The sequence below is a fragment of the Tachysurus vachellii genome, chromosome 1 (genome assembly GCF_030014155.1).
Source record: "Tachysurus vachellii isolate PV-2020 chromosome 1, HZAU_Pvac_v1, whole genome shotgun sequence".
Classification (NCBI taxonomy): domain Eukaryota; kingdom Metazoa; phylum Chordata; class Actinopteri; order Siluriformes; family Bagridae; genus Tachysurus; species Tachysurus vachellii.
Genome location: NC_083460.1, coordinates 4,365,765 through 4,387,432, shown reverse-complemented (window position 1 = coordinate 4,387,432; position 21,668 = coordinate 4,365,765). Strand labels below are relative to the sequence as shown.

Genomic DNA, 21,668 nt, shown 5'->3' with positions numbered 1-21,668 from the left:
ATTTCATTATCTTTAGTAATATTACAGCAAAAATCCATATTATTCCTTAACATTTACAAGCTGTAATTAAAAACGTAAGCAATAACAAGAACCTGTTAACAGCAGCAGCTCATGACCATAAACATTATGCCACAGGATGACCTTAATGGGACAGCTGAGTCATTTTCTGTTTTCAAAAGATGGTTGAAGACCTACCTAATCATGAAACACTTCAAATAGCAACTTGTTCCCTGTTTGTTGCATGTGTATATTTAAAAAACATTCAGTCTGTAAGTCTGTAGCCTAGTGCACCAGAGTTCATGCATTCAGTGATAGAACCTTACAGTAAGCGCTTTTGTACGTCGCTATCGATAATGGCGTCTACCAAATGCTGTAAATGATGACGTATTTAGACGTACTGTACATATATGTAAGGTAATTTTATAACACGATGCATTCACACAAAGTCCTCTTTGATTCACATGCGTCGATGATGAGTACAGCTATCATAGAAAATCATTACTTACATGTTTTCACTAGGAGCAGAAAATCTTCATGTTGCTTATATCTGTAAAATAGTCCACTAGTCATCAAAATTCCCAAATTTACTAAATTATGTTTAAACAAAGTGCTACTGTAGGTTTGCCAGAGATTTAATGAATCAATATAAACTAACCAAATATTTGTCATTTAAATGTACCTAGGTGTTATTTAACAGCATATTAAAGTTCCCTGGTGGTCTAGTGACAGGATCCTCTCCTAGCTCATCATGGCCACAGGCAGGGAACCAACACATCTTCTGAGTGAGAGTTTAACTGTTAACGCTGGTTTTAAAACTGGATAAAATGGGAAGGTTGTGTCAGGAAGGGCATCCAGGGTAAAACATAATCAGATATGCGAATCGGATGAAGTAGAGTTTAATCCAGCAATTAAAAGAGAAGTTACAATCAGTCAAGTTCTGTGTAATGTTTGTTGAGAAACAGGAAATTTCAGAAAAAGAGTTTCTGAAGGTGTAGGAGGTGACAGCAGCTAAAACTTTAACATTATTCATTCCGTTCATACGTTTCTAGTGAGGTATTTGATTCTGATTCTGTTTGCCCAAAAATTACTGGCTAGTGTGTTTTAAATTCTCTGATGCACTACTGTATCATGTGACCTCTTAAGATACTATCTTAATTTTAACTTCTGCATTAAAATTTGTTTCTTAGTACTCAGAAACAAACTAACTAACTAACTAAACTTTATTGTTGTGTCACACAATTGTAAGGCCTTGATTTAATCATGGTAAAGAGGGTATTAATGACATGTTACAGCTCCAGGGTCAGTGGAGCTTCTCGTGTTATCTCATTATGTCTATGAAGGTTTCCTCTGGGTATTTTGGTATTAAAAAACTCTCAGAACACACACACACACACACACACACACACACACACACACACACACACACACACACACACACACACACACCCTACTGTGATTGTATGTTGGGAAACTTAAACAGGAACTGCTTGAGATTCTACAGATACTGAATCGACTACGCAGAGTGACTAGCATTTTTATTTCATCTTCAGTAACCAATGCGCCATGTGCTGGCTTTTTGTTTTCATTCTTTTCATTTCATGTAAGTAGATTTGTATGGATTTATCATTACATTTAAAAATTCACATACAGACTCAACCATTTGACTCAAAATTAAATTAAAATATTAACTATCTGTATTTTTTATGTGACTAGAAATAAGAAGATATTTTCTCAGAATTGAGTGGTTGTTTTTTTCTGTTCGCTGTACAGATGTTGGCATTCAGCCATCGATGAAGTTAAGTCTTCAAACTGAATCAACAGTCACCATCCCATGTGGTTATGATAGGGCATATATACACCATAAGAAATACTGGTGTTCTAATTATTATTTATCATTCAGTTCCTGCTCAGTTCAGGCTTATGCCAATAATACAAAGGGGAAAGTGACAGTGACTGATAACCCAGCTGAGAGTTTCTTTACTGTGACTCTGGATCATCTCCAGACAAAAGACACTGGATGGTACTGGTGTGGTGTAGAGATAGACAGAGGTCCAGATGTCAGAGAAGCCCTTTACATCACAGTGAAATCAGGTATTAGGTCGCAATTAAAGCATTGCACAATATATTAAATGTTTTTTTTGTTGTTGTTAAATTTAAATCATACATAACTTTCTAGATATTTGTGCTTAGATACTGATCTGTCAGTGAAAGAGAGCAGAGTGAGAGGTGAGGAAGGAGGCAGCGTCACAGTCCAGTGTCTCTACAGTGAAGAGAATCAGAATAAAAAGAAGCAGTGGTGCAGATTCAAAGATGGACAATGCTACATGGTGGGGACTGAAACATCCCAGAATTCATCAGTGTACATCAGTGATGATGGGAGAAGATCCTTTAGTGTGAGGATGAGTGGACTGAAGAAGAGTGATGCTGGATGGTACTGGTGCAGTGCAGGAGATCTGCAGATTCCTGTTCACATTGCAGTTAATAGTTTAACAGGTACAAAAACTTTATTATATTTCATGAATTAAATGATTTGTGTAATTCTCTTTCAAATTAACAGAGAATTACTATAATGTAATTATATATAATGTTTAATTAGTATTTAATTAGTATAATGTTTATCATCCTTATCAATGTGTATATTAATCTATGGGTTGATAAATTGGTATGTTTTTTTTAAATAGGTCAACATGAAACTTTTAAAGGCAATGAGCATTGGCCAATCATATTATACATCAGTGTCATTGTTGATGCTCCAGGGATTATCATCATGCGATGTCTGATGTGTTCAAACTGCAGTTGGGTTTCTGTATGTTAAAAAGTTCATGTCTTGTTTTTACCAGTCATGCTCTAATAGTATGGCGAATCAAGTCATACTGTAGTTCAAGCCAGAGTAAAAGGATGAAATGATCAACTTTAACCTTCCATATAACTGATAGACTCGAACACAAAGAGTTGCATGGGTCTTACTTAATGGATCCTCACAGTGGTTTGATTATACGATCAGTATAACAATTAGTAAGGATGGGAGAAAAAATCGATTCACCAAACTATCGCGATTCTTTTTAAAACGATTTTGAGATTGATTTGTTTAGCTCAGAATCGATATATATTTAATTATTTTACTTTTCCAGAGAGGTGGTGGGAAGACGTTATCGCTTTTATTCCAACAGAGGGCAAAACATATTTTGTTGTTGTCTGTATTAGACGACGTCGTATCCGTTTTAAGCTGGCGCGAGAAAGCAAATCCATGGCAGAGGCAGGGGAGCAAACATCTTTGAGAATTGTTTCTGCACCTTCACGTTTTAAATCACAAGTGTGGAAACACTTTGGATTTTACACACTGCCAGGAAGAGCTGCGCTGTACATGACTAAAATGGTATGCAAACTCTACCATACAGTGATAGCATATTGTGGCAATACGACCAACTTAAGTGCCCACCTTGCTCGACACCATCCCGAGCTGAATTTTGGGCTGAACGGCAAACAACCTGCAGCATCTCAACAAACTCTGGATGTGACATTGAGTAAATTACCATGCACTTCGGAGAAGGCAAAACGCATCACAGAGTCGATTGCTCTTTTTATCTGCAAAGACATTCGACCTTATAGCGTTGTGGAAAATGCAGGTTTTCGAAATATGATCCATACTTTGGAGCCGAGGTACGGTATTCCATCGAGGAAGCTTTTCGCAGACACCGTTTTTTTTTTTTTTTTTTTAAATTAATGCAAAAAGACAAACACAAAATACACATTTTGTTCAATGCCATACAAACAAGAGGTATCAGTCACACTGGCTACTAGAAAGAAAAGAAAAGAAAGGAAAAAAGTTACAAAAAATTGAATTCTTTTAAAATATCACGTTTTCTGAGCTTTTTTGTTTTTTACTTTTTCCAAAAGATTACTGTATAATTTGAAATCATTTATAAAATGGGACAGATTTGGTTTACAAAGGGCCCACTTTGTTTTGAGTATATGGTACTTTCCTAATACAATATTGTTCATTATTTTCAAAATTATCTCCCTCAAAATAAAAAAACACATCACATACACCAATTTCTACCACACAACCCAATTTTCTACTAATATAATTTTCCATATCCTTCCAAAAACGTCTTGAGTAGATACTTTTTCGCAGACACAGTCGTGCCTAAAATCTATGACGAGGTTGCGTCAGAAGTAAAAAAAAACGTTTAAGCAAAGCTCAACGAGTCGCAATTAGCTGTGATGCCTGGACATCGCGAGTCCTATGTAACCCTGACAGCCCATCAAATTACAGATGACTGGTATTTGTCTTCTCACGTGCTCCAAACCAGAGCCTTTCATGAGAGTCACACGAGGGCAAATCTTGCAGAGCTGCTTCGTGGTGTAGCGATTGAATGGAACTTAATATTTTATATTAAATATAAATATTTAATATTTAACTTGACTTAAATATCATATTCAAGTTTTTGGTACTTGAAAGTTTTATGGTTCAAGGTTCTTTATGCACTATGTATGTGTGTGCTCCTGAAATAAAAATTCAGAAAGATGTGATACATTGTTTTTGTTAATATAACTCATACAGTCTCTTTAAGGGTATGATCAAGTATTTTCCATTGTCTAATCTTTATTAAGCAAACAAAAATCACAATTTAAACAATGAATCGAAATAGCAACAGAATCACAATATGAATTGAATCGGCACAAAAGTATCGGGATACAGTAGTATTGAATCGCCAGATTAGTGAATCGTCCCAGCCCTAATAATTAGACAGTTAGATTGACACTATGGATAAATGGAGGTGTTTGTCTGTTACTGTTATAAATGAGACTTCTAATTAGAATTCTTTTTTTCTTTCTTTTGAGCAACAACAGATTATTCAGTTTCCAAAGAATACACGTGAGTATAAAAGTATTATCACAGTGATGAAAGGAAAGAGAGACTTTTTCAATAATGAACATTTTTCAATAATGTCTGCTAAATTGTGTAATAGTTGTGTTGATGCAGTGAGGATAACCATATACGAGATACACAGATGAGATGGGATTTCAGTATATCAGAGGCATGTCTCAGTTATTTCTGATTTGAATTTGAGCATAGACAGTTTTAAATTGCATTTAACAACAACTAATTTTTTTTCCTTCAACGTATGTATTTTCTATGCCTTATTGTTTGGGAGGAATTACTGTAAAAGCAAGTGGTTGGACATTCCCCCATCTCCGGACATTTCAGCATCACAAACTGCAAATATTTAAACTGATTACACTGTTTAAAAAGATTTTATAAACCATTTCTGAATACAGATGTGTTTCCCCATAAAACACTGCACATTTCCTGAATTATACACTGTATTGTCCTGTAATTTGATTGAATTAGTATGATGATTGTGTGTTTGTTTTTTTATGTAAGGCTGCTATTTTTTTTTAAAATGTGCTGCTGCCTATCTTACACAAGACGGTCTTGCAAAAGAGACATTGTGCTTTTTCTGGTGAAATAAAGGCTAAAACCTAAAGTTTAGAAAGTCTTATGGATCATAAAAAACTAGACTCATCTCTAACTTCATCCGGCCTCCTTTTCCTTAGACTTCAACACATTAAACATTCAACCTTCGTCGGATGATTTTTTTATTTCACTTAAAGCCCTTTCTGACAGGGAAACACAAAATATTTAAACCTTACCATGTGATCTTACTCACAATGGGGTGTTCTATGTTTCAGATATCCAGAGATGTTCTGCATTGCATAAAAGTGAAGGATGTGAACCTTGCTGGCATGGAGAATTTATTAAACTGGAACATTTCCTTTGTTATTCGTAACTGATATGAGATATTATGTGCTACATAGGCTTCATCTGTAACGGACCATATATAGTAAATATACTTATAATAGCTTGTGTATTTTATTTTATAAGTTAATGTATATACTACTGTACTAATATAATCACAGGTCATCATTTGTAGATAAATATTGACAGAATTGTCAGATTATACTGAATTATATTATATTGATTATAATAAACGTTGTGCTTCAACATGTTTCTGTGTCTCTAGGTTTGTATATGAGATGCTGAGATGTAACTAGGTTTCAAGCCTCAATAAATCAAACCACTTTTATTAAAATCGTTCCATTTTTAGAGTTATAAATACAGCGAAAGTGAGACACGGTGCCATTGTTGTTATTAAACAACAAAGTAGGCTTAAAATTCTCATTCTTTTAATTTTATTTCATTATCTTTAGTAATATTACAGCAAAAATCCATATTATTCCTTAACATTTACAAGCTGTAATTAAAAACGTAAGCAATAACAAGAACCTGTTAACAGCAGCAGCTCATGACCATAAACATTATGCCACAGGATGACCTTAATGGGACAGCTGAGTCATTTTCTGTTTTCAAAAGATGGTTGAAGACCTACCTAATCATGAAACACTTCAAATAGCAACTTGTTCCCTGTTTGTTGCATGTGTATATTTAAAAAACATTCAGTCTGTAAGTCTGTAGCCTAGTGCACCAGAGTTCATGCATTCAGTGATAGAACCTTACAGTAAGCGCTTTTGTACGTCGCTATCGATAATGGCGTCTACCAAATGCTGTAAATGATGACGTATTTAGACGTACTGTACATATATGTAAGGTAATTTTATAACACGATGCATTCACACAAAGTCCTCTTTGATTCACATGCGTCGATGATGAGTACAGCTATCATAGAAAATCATTACTTACATGTTTTCACTAGGAGCAGAAAATCTTCATGTTGCTTATATCTGTAAAATAGTCCACTAGTCATCAAAATTCCCAAATTTACTAAATTATGTTTAAACAAAGTGCTACTGTAGGTTTGCCAGAGATTTAATGAATCAATATAAACTAACCAAATATTTGTCATTTAAATGTACCTAGGTGTTATTTAACAGCATATTAAAGTTCCCTGGTGGTCCAGTGACAGGATCCTCTCCTAGCTCATCATGGCCACAGGCAGGGAACCAACACATCTTCTGAGTGAGAGTTTAACTGTTAACGCTGGTTTTAAAACTGGATAAAATGGGAAGGTTGTGTCAGGAAGGGCATCCAGGGTAAAACATAATCAGATATGCGAATCGGATGAAGTAGAGTTTAATCCAGCAATTAAAAGAGAAGTTACAATCAGTCAAGTTCTGTGTAATGTTTGTTGAGAAACAGGAAATTTCAGAAAAAGAGTTTCTGAAGGTGTAGGAGGTGACAGCAGCTAAAACTTTAACATTATTCATTCCGTTCATATGTTTCTAGTGAGGTATTTCATTCTGATTCTGTTTGCCCAAAAATTACTGGCTAGTGTGTTTTAAATTCTCTGATGCACTACTGTATCATGTGACCTCTTAAGATACTATCTTAATTTTAACTTCTGCATTAAAATTTGTTTCTTAGTACTCAGAAACAAACTAACTAACTAAACTTTATTGTTGTGTCACACAATTGTAAGGCCTTGATTTAATCATGGTAAAGAGGGTATTAATGACATGTTACAGCTCCAGGGTCAGTGGAGCTTCTCGTGTTATCTCATTATGTCTATGAAGGTTTCCTCTGGGTATTTTGGTATTAAAAAACTCTCAGAACACACACACACACACACACACACACACACACACACACACACACACACACACACACACCCTACTGTGATTGTATGTTGGGAAACTTAAACAGGAACTGCTTGAGATTCTACAGATACTGAATCGACTACGCAGAGTGACTAGCATTTTTATTTCATCTTCAGTAACCAATGCGCCATGTGCTGGCTTTTTGTTTTCATTCTTTTCATTTCATGTAAGTAGATTTGTATGGATTTATCATTACATTTAAAAATTCACATACAGACTCAACCATTTGACTCAAAATTAAATTAAAATATTAACTATCTGTATTTTTTATGTGACTAGAAATAAGAAGATATTTTCTCAGAATTGAGTGGTTGTTTTTTTCTGTTCGCTGTACAGATGTTGGCATTCAGCCATCGATGAAGTTAAGTCTTCAAACTGAATCAACAGTCACCATCCCATGTGGTTATGATAGGGCATATATACACAATAAGAAATACTGGTGTTCTAATTATTATTTATCATTCAGTTCCTGCTCAATTCAGGCTTATGCCAATAATACAAAGGGGAAAGTGACAGTGACTGATAACCCAGCTGAGAGTTTCTTTACTGTGACTCTGGGTCATCTCCAGACAAAAGACACTGGATGGTACTGGTGTGGTGTAGAGATAGACAGAGGTTCAGATGTCAGAGAAGCCCTTTACATCACAGTGAAATCAGGTATTAGGTCACAATTAAAGCATTGCTCAATATATTAAATGTTTTATTTTTGTGTTGTTAAACTTAAATCATACATAACTTTCTAGTTATTTGTGCTCAGATCCTGATCTGTCAGTGAATGAGAGCAGAGTGAGAGGTGAAGAAGGCGGCAGCGTCACAGTCCAGTGTCTCTACAGTGCAGAGAATCGGAATAAACAGAAGCAGTGGTGCAGATTCAAAGATGGACAATGCAGCACAGTGAGGACTGAAACATCCCAGAATTCATCAGTGTACATCAGTGATGATGGGAGAAGATCCTTTAGTGTGAGGATGAGTGGACTGAAGAAGAGTGATGCTGGATGGTACTGGTGCAGGGCAGGAGATCTGCAGGTTCCTGTTCACATTGCAGTTAATAGTTTAACAGGTACAAAAACTTTATTATATTTCATGTATTCTCTTTCAAATTAACAGACAATTACTATAATATTTATAGTCCTTATCAATGTGTATATTAATCTGTGGGTCGATTTATTGGTATATTTTTTAAGGCAATGAGCATTGGCCAATCATATTATACTTCAATCTCATGCTGCCATAAAATGCAATGAAACATGTCAGAGAAAGCATTGACATTAAAGTTCCCAAATACCAAATGGTAAAAGAATTCCAAACTTTCAAAGACTTAATTAACACAAGTTTATTTAAGTATTTAATTGTAATAAATGCACCTCAGCATGGGCCTTTAAAAAAGAAATGTTGTTGACTACAACATTCAACATTTACCACTCTTTTACTTGATCATTTTGGATGTGCACCTATTTACATTTTTTACATTACATTACATTTTTTTTCTGTTATTTCAGTTTCTCCAACAGTGACCAATAATACAGATTCAGATAACAATCAACAAAACTCCACGTAAGTTCTGACAGCTTAATATTAGTATTTCAGTTTAAACAGAAATTTCAGTTACATACAGCCATTAGTACAGTACTTGCATCTGCGCTATCTAGTAAAAAGAACTTCTGCAAATATAAATGAAAAAAATATACAATGTGAAATGGTCATGAACCTTATTTTTATTCTCCAACAAGCATGTATCTGCATTGCAGGCATCAAACACTGCTTCTCTGGCTCATGGTGGCTCTAGGACTGGGGCTGCTGCTCATTCTTGTCATCGCTGTAACTTACATGATGAAAAAGATGTGCAGTAAGGGTTCGATTCTATTTTTAAAGACTTTCAGTGATGTTTTTGAGGTTGACTGAAATACACAAACATATCGAATGACATTCATTTTGCATCGATAGATCAGATCAAATCAGACTAGATTTGTATATACTGTATAATTAGGTTCTGAAGTCCATTCCTGTGGAAAAAAATTACAGAACTGCAATGAACAATGATTGAGGGACATGACTAGGACAGAGCTAGGTACATAACATTTTGTAACAGAAAGTACACAGTTAAGCTAAGAATAAAACACAGTGGTGTGAACTCAGAAAAACAACAAAAAAAGCACACAGAATTTTGACCTGACGGCATCAGTGACTCGTTGTTAAGTCTGTTTATTATTATAATCATCTTATTATCAGGTTTTATTATGTACATTACCTGCCATGCAATTCGTAAGAGATATCTATTACTATAAACGGTTCTACTGCAGAAAATAAATTGTTATGCCGCGATGCTGCTGAAACCCCGAATCCACCTTCTCAGGGGGTGTTGATGAATTTTCAAATTGTTCACCCAAGTGTTTTTCTTACATAACAGAAATGTATAACCTGTTTTTCCAGAGAAGGAAATTCAAACGAGGACCAGAATGAAGAGCAATGACTCTGCTGCTCACACAGTTAGTATTGTATCAGATCCAAGCCACTGTATAATCATCAGAAATCTGTTTTTACTTATAGTGCTGCTCTTGGTGTTCACACACACCACTTCACTTCACAATCCATATATTTGACGTTTTATGTAAAATTGCATATTTAATGTCACACTACACTACGTGCCTGTGTACTATTCATGGATCACAGGATAACCATAAATAAATACTCATGTCTGCAGCCACCATTAGTACAGGACCGTGAAGGAGATGTGACCTATTCCTCTGTGTTCAATGCAACCAAAAAGCAAACTGTAAGTAAGCATGTAAAGGACAGCTGTTACCTAGAGTAGCTTGTAGCTCAGTTAGAGAGTCATATTTTATTATCTGTACTAAGAGTAATATAATGAATATTAGTAGTAATCAGAAATCATTATTAATTATTATTATTATTTATTAATTATTTACTAACTAATTTTTTCAGCATGCTCTCATAGTCAAAGAGGACGAAGTGACCTACGGCAATGTGGTATGGAAAAATGTTTAATTGTAATAAAATTACAATAATTTTATTTTTACATAACATAATGCTAGTTTCCATAGAGTTTACCAAGTGATAGTGTATATTACTAAAGTATACTGTATGCATTATCTCTAATCATTAAAACTGATCCATTTCCAGGATACTTCAACAGTCAAAGATGATGATGTGACCTACGGCAATGTGGTACAGGAAATGTCTTATTTACAAGCTGGTTTCACACCAGATGCTGGATTTTAAATAGTGATAGCTTTTCTAATTGAAGATTATTTTCCCTGTGCTATATTTTCCCTATTTCACAGAATTATCCAAGCATTAGACCTGATAAGGTAATCTACAGCACCGTAATTCATGAGTAAGAGGTGAGAAACTGCAAAAAGCACTGATGATGGACTACAAACAATCTATAATAAGCAGTTTAAAAAGGTCAGTGCAGGTTCTGGACATGATGACTGGACGATACAACAGTCCATCTGTTCACACACTGTTTAACACCAAGGGGAATGTTAGAGAAGCAAGTTCCTTTGTGGAGGAGAACCCAGAGGAAACCAACACAGAACTCAGAAGAAAGTCTACACAGCTACTCATCAGAACTCTGAACCTGAAGACTTTGGTTCACCATAATGCCTATGGACCTCTTTCTTTTTTTGTGCAGAAGAAAATTATATATATATATATATATATATATATATATATATATATATATATATATATATATATATATATATATATATATATATATATATATGCATTGTAACGTCTGGTACAAGTCATTTAGATTTCATATCCTAGGCACCCTAAACTTCGGCATCTACTCTTCAATCAACCAATGAGCAACCCAGTTTTACGATTTTATTGAGGGCCACATTCCACAGTGTCACACACACCTGGCTCCAGGAGGTCTGGGATCCTACACAAAGACCAGATAAGACCACGCTGTTTCTCTGATTGAACTCATAGGGACCTCAACCAAACACGCACACACACACACACGCGCTCACACACACACACACACACACACACACACACACACACACACTCCCCTGCAAACGCATACACACGCACACACACACACAACACAATGGGACATTCCTTTTACTAATAAAACAAGTAGATAAGATACTCTAAGATTCTTATTCTTATAACCCTGTTGTAATGTGCTTCTTCTGTTAAGGCTTGCCTGACTTAAAATTACTTGCTCCTTACTTTCCTGAAAAGGGTGTATTTTATTTAGGTATCAGAACACAACACTGTATTAACATCAGTTACACTTTAATTACCAACCCTGGCATGTTAATGTATACCTGTTCTAATGCTGTATGTCCTTCTAAGGTTTGATGTCAGAATGTATACAAAATTATCTGTTTTCACTTCCCTAATGCAAATGCATTTTGTTTTCTTTTGTGTTTCATTTTTGTCTCTTTCTCCTTTATCAGAACACAATATCGTAGTAACATCAGTTACACTTTGATTACTGATCTGTGTATATAATGTACCGCTGCCTTTATACCGTCATTCCCCTTCATGTTTAGTATCCAAATGACCACAAAATTATCAGTTACTCATTTTTCAATCAATGGTGTATTTTATTTGAGCAAGAAAGGCGCTATACCATCTTAATACACCTTGGATAAAACTTTAAAGTCATCTAAAAATTTGATAGCTAAACCACGCCCACAGACACCTGAAACAAAGAGAGTTTTTCCCTCCAAAATCCGGGTCGTAGTATTGGCCATGTCCCCAAAGATGGGTGGAGTTCGGGACCTTTAAACTGTCACAAACACCACCAATCCGTGGTCAGACTTTCAGAACAGCTTGGAGACAACTCCATCTTCCTTCAAGGAACTTCCAGCAAGCTTCACTTCCAATAACAACAACTGCTCTGATCTTGGAGAACTTGGAAGAACATCTGACCCCACCCTAACTTACTCTTCAGAGATTTCTCTGTTGCATCCGGACTCTTGTGCAGCAAGGCAATGCAAGTAACCGTTCCCTTTACCAATCAATTTAGATGCGTATTTCAAGTAGGAATCTCGCATCGAATCGTAAGGTAAATTTAAGTTTCTGTGACGATTTCCCAGTCAGGGTGTGATTAATTTTGTAGTCTAAGCTTGCCATTCCTTTCCTTCCTTTCTAATTTCTTCCTTTCCAGTCTCTTCCTCCCTTTCCCCACTTTCAATTCCTTTTGTGTGTTTTTCATCTTTGTTTTCTCTATTTCTTTTGTTGTTCGTGTAGTTAGTTTTATGTTGTGTTTGTCTCTTCCATTAAACGCCATATTTTTGTTCCACAAGTGATTGTCTCTGAGTATCGCTCACAAACATAAGGTACCTGCAACATCTGGTCTGAACTACATGCTCTTTTAAGTTAATTTAATTGAAATTACGGTATAAAGAAAAAGGGAAGATAGCGCCCTCATAGAATTAATAAAGGTTATTATGGCCTGTTCACCGGATGAACAGACCAAATAAGTGTAACGTTAAATCCATTACCGTCAATTTCAGCTTAGGTTAAAATATTTAGGAGTCACTATAACACGTTATAATTACTTATAAATATTTACCTTGCTTTGCGAGCCAAAATCGAAACAGCATATATATATATATATATATATATATATATATATATATATATATATATATATATATATATATACACACACACACATATATATATATATATATATATATATATATATATATATATATATATATATATATATATATATATATATATATATATATGGTTATATGTATATAAAACCATATATGGTATATATGGTTATATATATAACCAAAAAATTTCAAATGTAGATGCTCAAATGATTCTAAATTTTATATTGTTATAGTTACCATATAGTTGCAGGGGCTTAATAATAATAATAAAATCCACAGACACTATATGACAAGCTTTTCATTAACATATTTGTCCTCTTTATTTATTTAGGTTTGACCACGGCCCAAGAGATTATGGCTGCCTCATCTCCCACTCAATTATACCCCTTTTTTTTCCAAAACAGATTCATTCCATCAAAATAATAGTCTATAGTCAAAATAATAGTCCTTTAGTATTTTCCCATTGAAATAAATAAATAAAAAATAAAATCATATATATACGTGTGTGTGTGTGTGTGTGTGTGTGTGTGTGTGTGTGTGTGATAGTTAACGGTTATACCTTTCTAAAGAGGTCTAAAGAGAAACTCTGTTGTAGTGTCTTACATAGAATTATTAATGAGTTTCTGCAGATGGATCATCTGATTCTTTAAGGACATTTTATGTTTGGAAATTGACCCACTGTCTCATGCACTGCTGGAGCTGTGATCTTGTAACATTAATATTTGAATTTTCTTTTGTCTAATCGGGCTTTATAAATCCAAGCACCACCATCTGTTTTGTTCAGCTGAATAGTGATACTTACAGACATAAACAAACCATAAACTAAATAACATGAGCATTTAATTCACCCAGACAAAATATAATGCAAAACAAGTGTGTAAATAAACTATCCAGTATACGCGTCACCATGGGCCAGGTGTTGTTATTGGAAAAATTTCTGCTATTTTATCTAGTCAGTCACAATATTAAGGCACTCTCTGTTTTTAGGGCACATTTTGAGGTTGGGATTGGGGTTCGGGTATAATTATCAATACAACTTCTGTCAGTTTAAAGTTTTTTAAACATAAAATTCTATAATAATAAGATATTAAAAAATGCAAAATGACATTGAAAATATAAGTTTGTTGATAACTCAGACACTGTGCTAAACCTTAGCTTAGACATGAACGAATAAAACTAGCTTTGAAACCACATAGTTTAGTTAGGAGAAAGCACTTACATCACAGAGATGTAGAGACTTACATCACAGCCACATGACCCTCGTAGCATAGCACTAAGATTTGGTCTACCAACACGGTCTGCTACAGTACTTTATCACATCGCTAATGAATATTTGAAGCTTTCATGTTTTTTTTTGCTCCCTCGATTTTTTGCTCTCTTTATATGTAATGCACTCTTTATATGTATATCTCTTTTTTTATTGTGACAGTGTCTGTCTGTGTGCATTCAGCAGAAATATAAATTTTATGGATGTATTATTACTTTTTCTGATTTACAGACAGAAATGTATTTGAATGTTGCATAAATAAAGATTATACCACGCCACAGCTGAATGATCTGTGTATCTTGTGGATAATCCATAATAAATTTATTAATCATAATATCACTATCCAGCATTACTCATTAATCTATAATTAAATATAATGAATAATAATAATAACAACAACAACAACAACAATGATAATAATAATAATAATAATAATAATAATAATAATAATAATAATAATAATAATAATAATAATAATAATAGGGGGACACGGTGGCTTAGTGGTTAGCACGTTCGCCTCACACCTCCAGGGTTGGGGGTTCGATTCCCGCCTCCGCCTTGTGTGTGGTGTTTGCATGTTCTCCCCGTGCCTCGGGGGGTTCCTCCAGGTACTACGGTTTCCTCCCCCGGTCCAAAGACATGCATGGCATCTCTGGAATAATTGCCCATAGTGTGTGATTGCGTGAGTGAATGAAAGAGTGTGTGTGCCCTGCGATGGGTTGGCACTCCGTCAAGGGTTGGCGATGGGTTGGCACTCCGTCAAAACTCCCCGTGACCCGAGGTAGTTTGGATAAGCGGTAGAAAATGAATGAATGAATGAATTATTATTATTATTATTATTATTATTATTATTATTATTATTATTGTTATTATTATTATTATTTGTATATTACGGTGGCCGGGAAGTGCAAAACACATTAACAAATCCCAAAACAAATTAACAAATCCCAAAACAAATTAACAAATCCCAAAACACATTAACAAATCCCAAAACAAATTAACAAATCAGAAAACACATTAACAAATCCCAAAGCAAATTAACAAATCCCAAAACAAATGAACAAATTCGAAAACACATTAACAAATCAGAAAACACATTAACAAATCAAAAAACACATTAACAAATCCGAAAACACATTAACAAATCCCAAAACAAATTAACAAATCCGAAAACACATTAACAAATCAGAAAACACATTAACAAATCAGAAAACACATTAACAAATCCGAAAACACAAGGACAAGTCAGACAACCCAGAAACGGTAGTGTATCGTTTTTGAATGGAAACTTACCGATCATTGGACAAGACACCTGTCACTCAAGATATACAGGTATGGAATCTTATGTGTAATGTGTAAAGTTCTCCGTTTAAATAAAGTTCTCCATTCAAGAAAATAACAGAATTAATCAACAGTAATCAATTCCATTCATCCATTGAAACTTTTCCCTGCGGCAGACTGTTGAACTTCATGTATACTTTGAGTGACAGGTATCTTGTCTAATCACAAACTATAACAACCACTTCCGGGTTGTCTGAAATGTCGTTGTGTTTTCTGATTTGTTAATGTGTTTCATGCACCGATTCAGACAACCCGGAAGCGGTAGGTATAGTTTGTGAATGGAAACATACCGATCATTGGACAAGACGACTGTCATTAAAGATATAAAGGTGAATGAAAGGTGTCTCGTCCGATGATGGTAAGTTTCCATTCACAAACTATACCAACCTCTTCCGGGTTGTCTGACTTGTTAATGTGTTTTGGGATTTGTTAATTTGTTTTCTGATTTGTTAATGTGTTTTGGGATTTGTTAATTTGTTTTGGGATTTGATCATTTGTTTTGGGATTTGTTAATTTGTTTTGGGATTTGTTAATGTGTTTTGGGATTTGTTAATTTGTTTTCTGATTTGTTAATGTGTTTTGGGATTTGTTAATTTGTTTTGGGATTTGTTAATGTGTTTTGGGATTTGTTAATGTGTTTTGGGATTTGTTAATTTGTTTTCTGATTTGTTAATGTGTTTTGGGATTTGTTAATTTGTTTTGGGATTTGTTAATGTGTTTTGGGATTTGTTAATTTGTTTTCTGATTTGTTAATGTGTTTTGGGATTTGTTAATTTGTTTTCTGATTTGTTAATGTGTTTTGGGATTTGTTAATTTGTTTTGGGATTTGTTAATTTGTTTTCTGATTTGTTAATGTGTTTTGGGATTTGTTAATTTGTTTTCTGATTTGTTAATGTGTTTTGGGATTTGTTAATTTGTTTTCTGATTTGTTAATGTGTTTTGGGATTTGTTAATTTGTTTTCTGATTTGTTAATGTGTTTTGGGATTTGTTAATTTGTTTTGGGATTTGTTAATTTGTTTTCGGATTTGTTAATGTGTTTTGGGATTTGTTAATTTGTTTTCGGATTTGTTAATGTGTTTTGCACTTCCGGCCACCGTAGTATATTCTAATGAGCTGTTATTGAATTTAATCTCAAATTCCTTCTATCTATGTGATGGATTGATCGAGTGCAAGAAAGAGATAAAGGAAGTTATGAGGTGATTTGTTTTTGAAGTGTGTGTAGCTGTAAGATTACAAAAAGGAACTAAATATATAGGAAGCTGCTTTACTCACAAGCAGGAACAACACTTGACACAGGAATCTCTTAGAGAAACATGTGCTTTTATTCACAAGTTGTTTGTGTATCTGTCTTTGGCTTCTTCCTGCATATATCAGGTAAGACTAAAACTCTTTCATTTCCAGGTTTTGAACCCTTAATATTTTAAACACTTCAATTAGCTCTGCTGGATTTTTTCATTCACGCAACAGTGTTGTATGAAATCTTTCATTACAGAAGGTGTCTCAGCAGTGATTTCTGATTAGGCCTGATCATCACAAGTCTGATTAATAATAATAATAATAATAATAATAATAATACTGATTCCTAATGTGGCTTGCTTGCAGTGGTAGAGAGCATGAGGACACTGAAAAATGTAGCTGTAAAAAGTGGAGGATCTGTCACTATTCCATGTCTTTATGAAGAACAGTACAAAGCAAACAATAAATTCTGGTGCAAAGGGTACTATTGGGCTACCTGCAGTATCGTAGCCTATGCAAACTCAAGTGGAAATCCATTAGTTATTGATCATCCAGAGCAGAATTTGTTCACTGTGGAACTGAACTCTGTCTCTGAGTCTGGAAGGCGATGGTGTGCTGCAGAAATTGGGGATAAATGGCAGCCGGATGACCGTGATTATTTGTACCTGATGGTTAGTCAAGGTAAGAAACCGAAATGAAGAAGAATTATAATTGTTATAGATTCCCTTACACCACTCACTTTACTGCCTATTTATTCAGATCCTGATCTGTCAGTGAAGAAGAGCAGAGTGAGAGGTGAGGAAGGAGGCAGCGTCACAATCCAGTGTCTCTACAGTGCTGCGTATCAGAATAAACAGAAGCAGTGGTGCAGATTTAAAGACGAACAATGCAACACAGTGGGGACTGAAGCATCCCAGAATTCATCAGTGTACATCAGTGATGATGGGAGAGGAATCTTCAGTGTGAGGATGAGCAGACTGAAGAAGAGTGATGCTGGATGGTACTGGTGCAGTGCAGGAGATCTGCAGGTTCCTGTTCACATCAGTGTCGGTGTTGACGATTCAGGTATTAAAATCATGCATTAATATATGCAGTTCTGTAATTACTGTAGAAAAACTGGTGGTCAGTGTAAAAGATTATACTGAACTTTTAAATTAATTTGTTTATTCTTAACACGTGCCCTGTGATTGGCAGCATGACTCTTTTTTCTCTTGTGCCACACCGCCAGAGAGATTTTCTTTCAAAACTAGTGAGATTTTACTGTTTCCTCACTCATATCTTTGCCGAGTACTAATTGCAACATCTTTCTCTCACGACCATAATTTGAGGAAACACGCTAGTTAGGTCATAGCCACATCTAAATAAGCCACGATTGAAAGTATGTTTTGTTCTCTAAATGCTAGACATTTTGCTAGATGAGCAAAAAAACTCTCATCTGTTTTAGTTAATAATATATGTAGACACTACACACATTACATTTAATACTCATTTCTCTCTATTTTTTCTTGAAATTGAATATCTCACTATGTTCCAATAAGTTTATTCTAATAATAGTATTTAATGTAATTTGCTTATAATATACGAAGTGTCAGAAAACACTAACAGAGAGAAAACAGGAAACAATGATCAAAAGGAAGGTGACAGTGTGGTCAGGGGTAGTGCAGATGGCTGTGGTGCATTGTGGGAAATGGAGTCTGTGAATTTAGCTCATGTGACAAACAGCAACCAATAGCTAATTTACAGACGATATGCTAGTGAGAACTATAATCTTTTATTCTCTTGTTCTGCTGTTTGAATTCATTTTAATTCAACAAATTCTGAATACAGCCTGTATTACTTAATCTGGTGGTCGTGTTCTAATAACTATGAGTTCAAGTCGGCAAGGCAGCTCCAGGTGCAGCTAAAATATGAGAAATCACGTAAGATGAAGAAATGATTAGGATTGGACCTTTCATATCAATTAGGTGATTCTGGTTACAAATATCACTTTTAATGACAATTTCTCAATTCTTTAGATTTGATTACGCCAGTTACTACATGCTCCTGCAATAAAGAATGTATGTGAGTACAAAAAAAAAAAACCATACAGTACTGATAAGAATGTGTCATTGGCACACACTTGGACTACTGCGTATGATATAGACTGTAACTATGACTTTTTTCAGTTATGCCCAGTAATATTACTGATATGACTATTTTCACAGGAAACAAAACTCATATTGCACATCATTCTTCCTCCTTTTCTGTGGCTTTTCTCCTTCCTTTACTGGTTCATTAATAGTTTCTTGGATATTTAACTGTTCTTAACTTCCTACCGGAGATATACTTGAAAATCTGTCTAAAAGGGGAAACACATGAAGCAGTGCAAGTGTGACATCTCAGTATATGCTGTAATACACACTGTGATTGACTGCTGGTGTGTTTTCTGTTTCAGAGAGCTGGAGATGTTCTGTATCGCAGACAACTGAAAGACGTGATCTTGGTGACATTGAGAATATAAATAGCAGGAATGTTGGACTTAGTTTGTTGGAAATATTTTTATACAAACAAGACAGTCAGTGGTGTGTTATTCCTTTTTCATTTACACTATCTATCTATCTATCTATCTATCTATCTATCTATCTATCTATCTATCTATCTATCTATCTATCTATCTATCTATCTATCTATCTATCTATTCATATCTTAGTCAGTGTAACCCTTCTGTAAAAAAGCATAACTGCATTCATCCATCTATTAACATTGTGTGAAGGAATATTCCATTTGGTTGTTGATTACAATAAAGTTTAGTACAAAAAAGTTTCCCTTTCTCTGACTTGTTAATTGTCTCTGATAAATGTCAGGCCACTCAGTTGCTTGTTCAGTCCCTTGATATATGTCGACACTGGACTACTGCACCTCGCTCCTGCAGGTCTGCCTCTGAGCACCATTCCACCTCTACAACTGAACCTGAATGCAGCTGCAGGACTTGTTTAAAACCTTCCTATGTTCTCCAACACCACCCATTTGCTATATTTTTCCCCCTACAGGCTTCCATACATCAAATTTAAAACACTGAGGCATACACTTACCTACAGGGCCAAAAACAGACCACTAATGTTCTAGCACTGCTCCACTGATCCCACCGTCTCTCAGGGTACAGAAAATTTACGCATAAAAACTCTGTGTAAAAATGTGATCATGTGACCAGTCTGCGCTTATTTAAAGTGGACGAGTAATGATTTATAATCTTAATATTTAGTGTCAGTAGCTGAGTCAGAAAATTTTCTTTCTGACAGTTTTTTCTTGCAATAATTTCCTGTGACTTGTTCAACACTGACTTTCAGTTTTTTGTTGAATGGAATTTAAAAATGTACCTCAATTAATACATTTGATTATTTGTGCCTTTTTTGGAGGGTGTAACAGTATGAGATGAAAAAAGAAAATACAGGAAGTCAGCTAGTACAAATTAACGTCAACCACAAGTAGGAAGAGTATTTGTCATACAAGTCTCTTAGAGAAACATGAGCTTTTACTCACTATGTGGTTCTGTAACTCTCCTTGGGTTTTTCCTCTGTATATCAGGTAAGACTACTTTTATCACTTGACCATGATGTTTTTCTCTGCAGTTTTATAGATATGTAAATTTGTTGCTTTACGTACATACACACACATACAGTGAACCATGTACTTCAGTACTGTAAAGCGACTAGACGTCACTGGAGAAATGATTCAAATTAGAAGATGAACAAATTAAGGAAACACACACACACACACACACACACACGCATACATTTGCATTTACAGCATTTGGCAGACGCCTTTATCCAAAGCGATATACAAAAGTGCTTAAGTATCTATCATTGGATACATTAACTCTGGTTCACTACGTTACATTATTAAGATCCCATGAATCTAAAACACTGTTCAAAGTTTTTATTTATTTATTTATTTGTTTTATTATACATACATACACAGGGCTCTCAAGTTTTGAAGACAGGCAAGAGTGACATCTCCAACCCCCCACACAGACACAACAATGGGCCTACACTTTTCACCACCTTCTCTGGGCCAGCATCCTGCAACCTGGCCTTTTTAGGGGTCTTTCCTCTCATGGCGAATGATAGAATGCTTAGTTGCTTTTTAGTTGAAATATTTTAAAGACAGATGAAATGATTAATGCATCAATGGCCAGGATATCAAATATTACATGATTTTAAAAGTGACCTTTAACATTGAAGATGCAACACACTTTAATTTATTTAGTGTTAATAAAATTATTAAACCTATTTGAAGAGAGATGTTTAATGTGACAAAATGTCAGTCATCGGGTGATAACGGAAATATGACTAGGCCTAGACCTGTGGTTCTCAAAAGTTTTTGGCGTGCGGCCCCCCATGTATACAGTACATCCCTACTTGCCCCCCCAAAAGAAAGTTTATGACATAAAACATTCCAAAACTTAATATTTGAATTAAACAAAACATATAAAATTATACAATGTAGTGTTGTTGGTTAGTAGCTTTATTTTTCTGAGATTTAATTACTCAGAATTTATGATAAATTCATTATTTTATAAAATGTCATAAAGCCGGGGCCCATAAAGCACACA

At 34.8% G+C, this 21,668-nt stretch overlaps 1 protein-coding gene across 1 annotated transcript; it reads left to right on the top strand.

Annotated features, from left to right (window-relative positions):
• Positions 1 to 1,465: 1,465 nt before the first annotated feature.
• LOC132843083 (uncharacterized) lies at positions 1,466 to 19,795 on the top strand. Its single transcript, XM_060866171.1, has 19 exons — positions 1,466 to 1,600; positions 1,771 to 2,091; positions 2,191 to 2,493; positions 3,132 to 3,697; positions 5,698 to 5,749; positions 7,957 to 8,277; positions 8,378 to 8,680; positions 9,120 to 9,174; positions 9,369 to 9,466; positions 10,051 to 10,106; positions 10,322 to 10,393; positions 10,564 to 10,608; positions 10,762 to 10,806; positions 10,923 to 10,975; positions 11,038 to 11,233; positions 12,590 to 12,602; positions 17,444 to 17,758; positions 17,837 to 18,142; positions 19,512 to 19,795. Exons 1-19 carry the CDS (start codon positions 1,564 to 1,566, stop codon positions 19,784 to 19,786), a joined length of 3,432 nt encoding a protein of 1,143 aa, XP_060722154.1. The 5' UTR covers positions 1,466 to 1,563; the 3' UTR covers positions 19,787 to 19,795.
• The last annotated feature ends 1,873 nt before the right edge of the window (positions 19,796 to 21,668 follow it).

What these genes read in the sequence shown, in the direction of transcription:
- LOC132843083 (XM_060866171.1), top strand. Translation starts at nt 1,564, where the DNA reads ATGTGCTGGCTTTTTGTTTTCATTCTTTTCATTTCAT. An exon ending in TTACATCACAGTGAAATCAG is followed by an intron (nt 8,278 to 8,377) that starts GTATTAGGTCAC and finishes ATTTGTGCTCAG; the next exon opens with ATCCTGATCTGTCAGTGAAT. An exon ending in AACAATCAACAAAACTCCAC is followed by an intron (nt 9,175 to 9,368) that starts GTAAGTTCTGAC and finishes TCTGCATTGCAG; the next exon opens with GCATCAAACACTGCTTCTCT.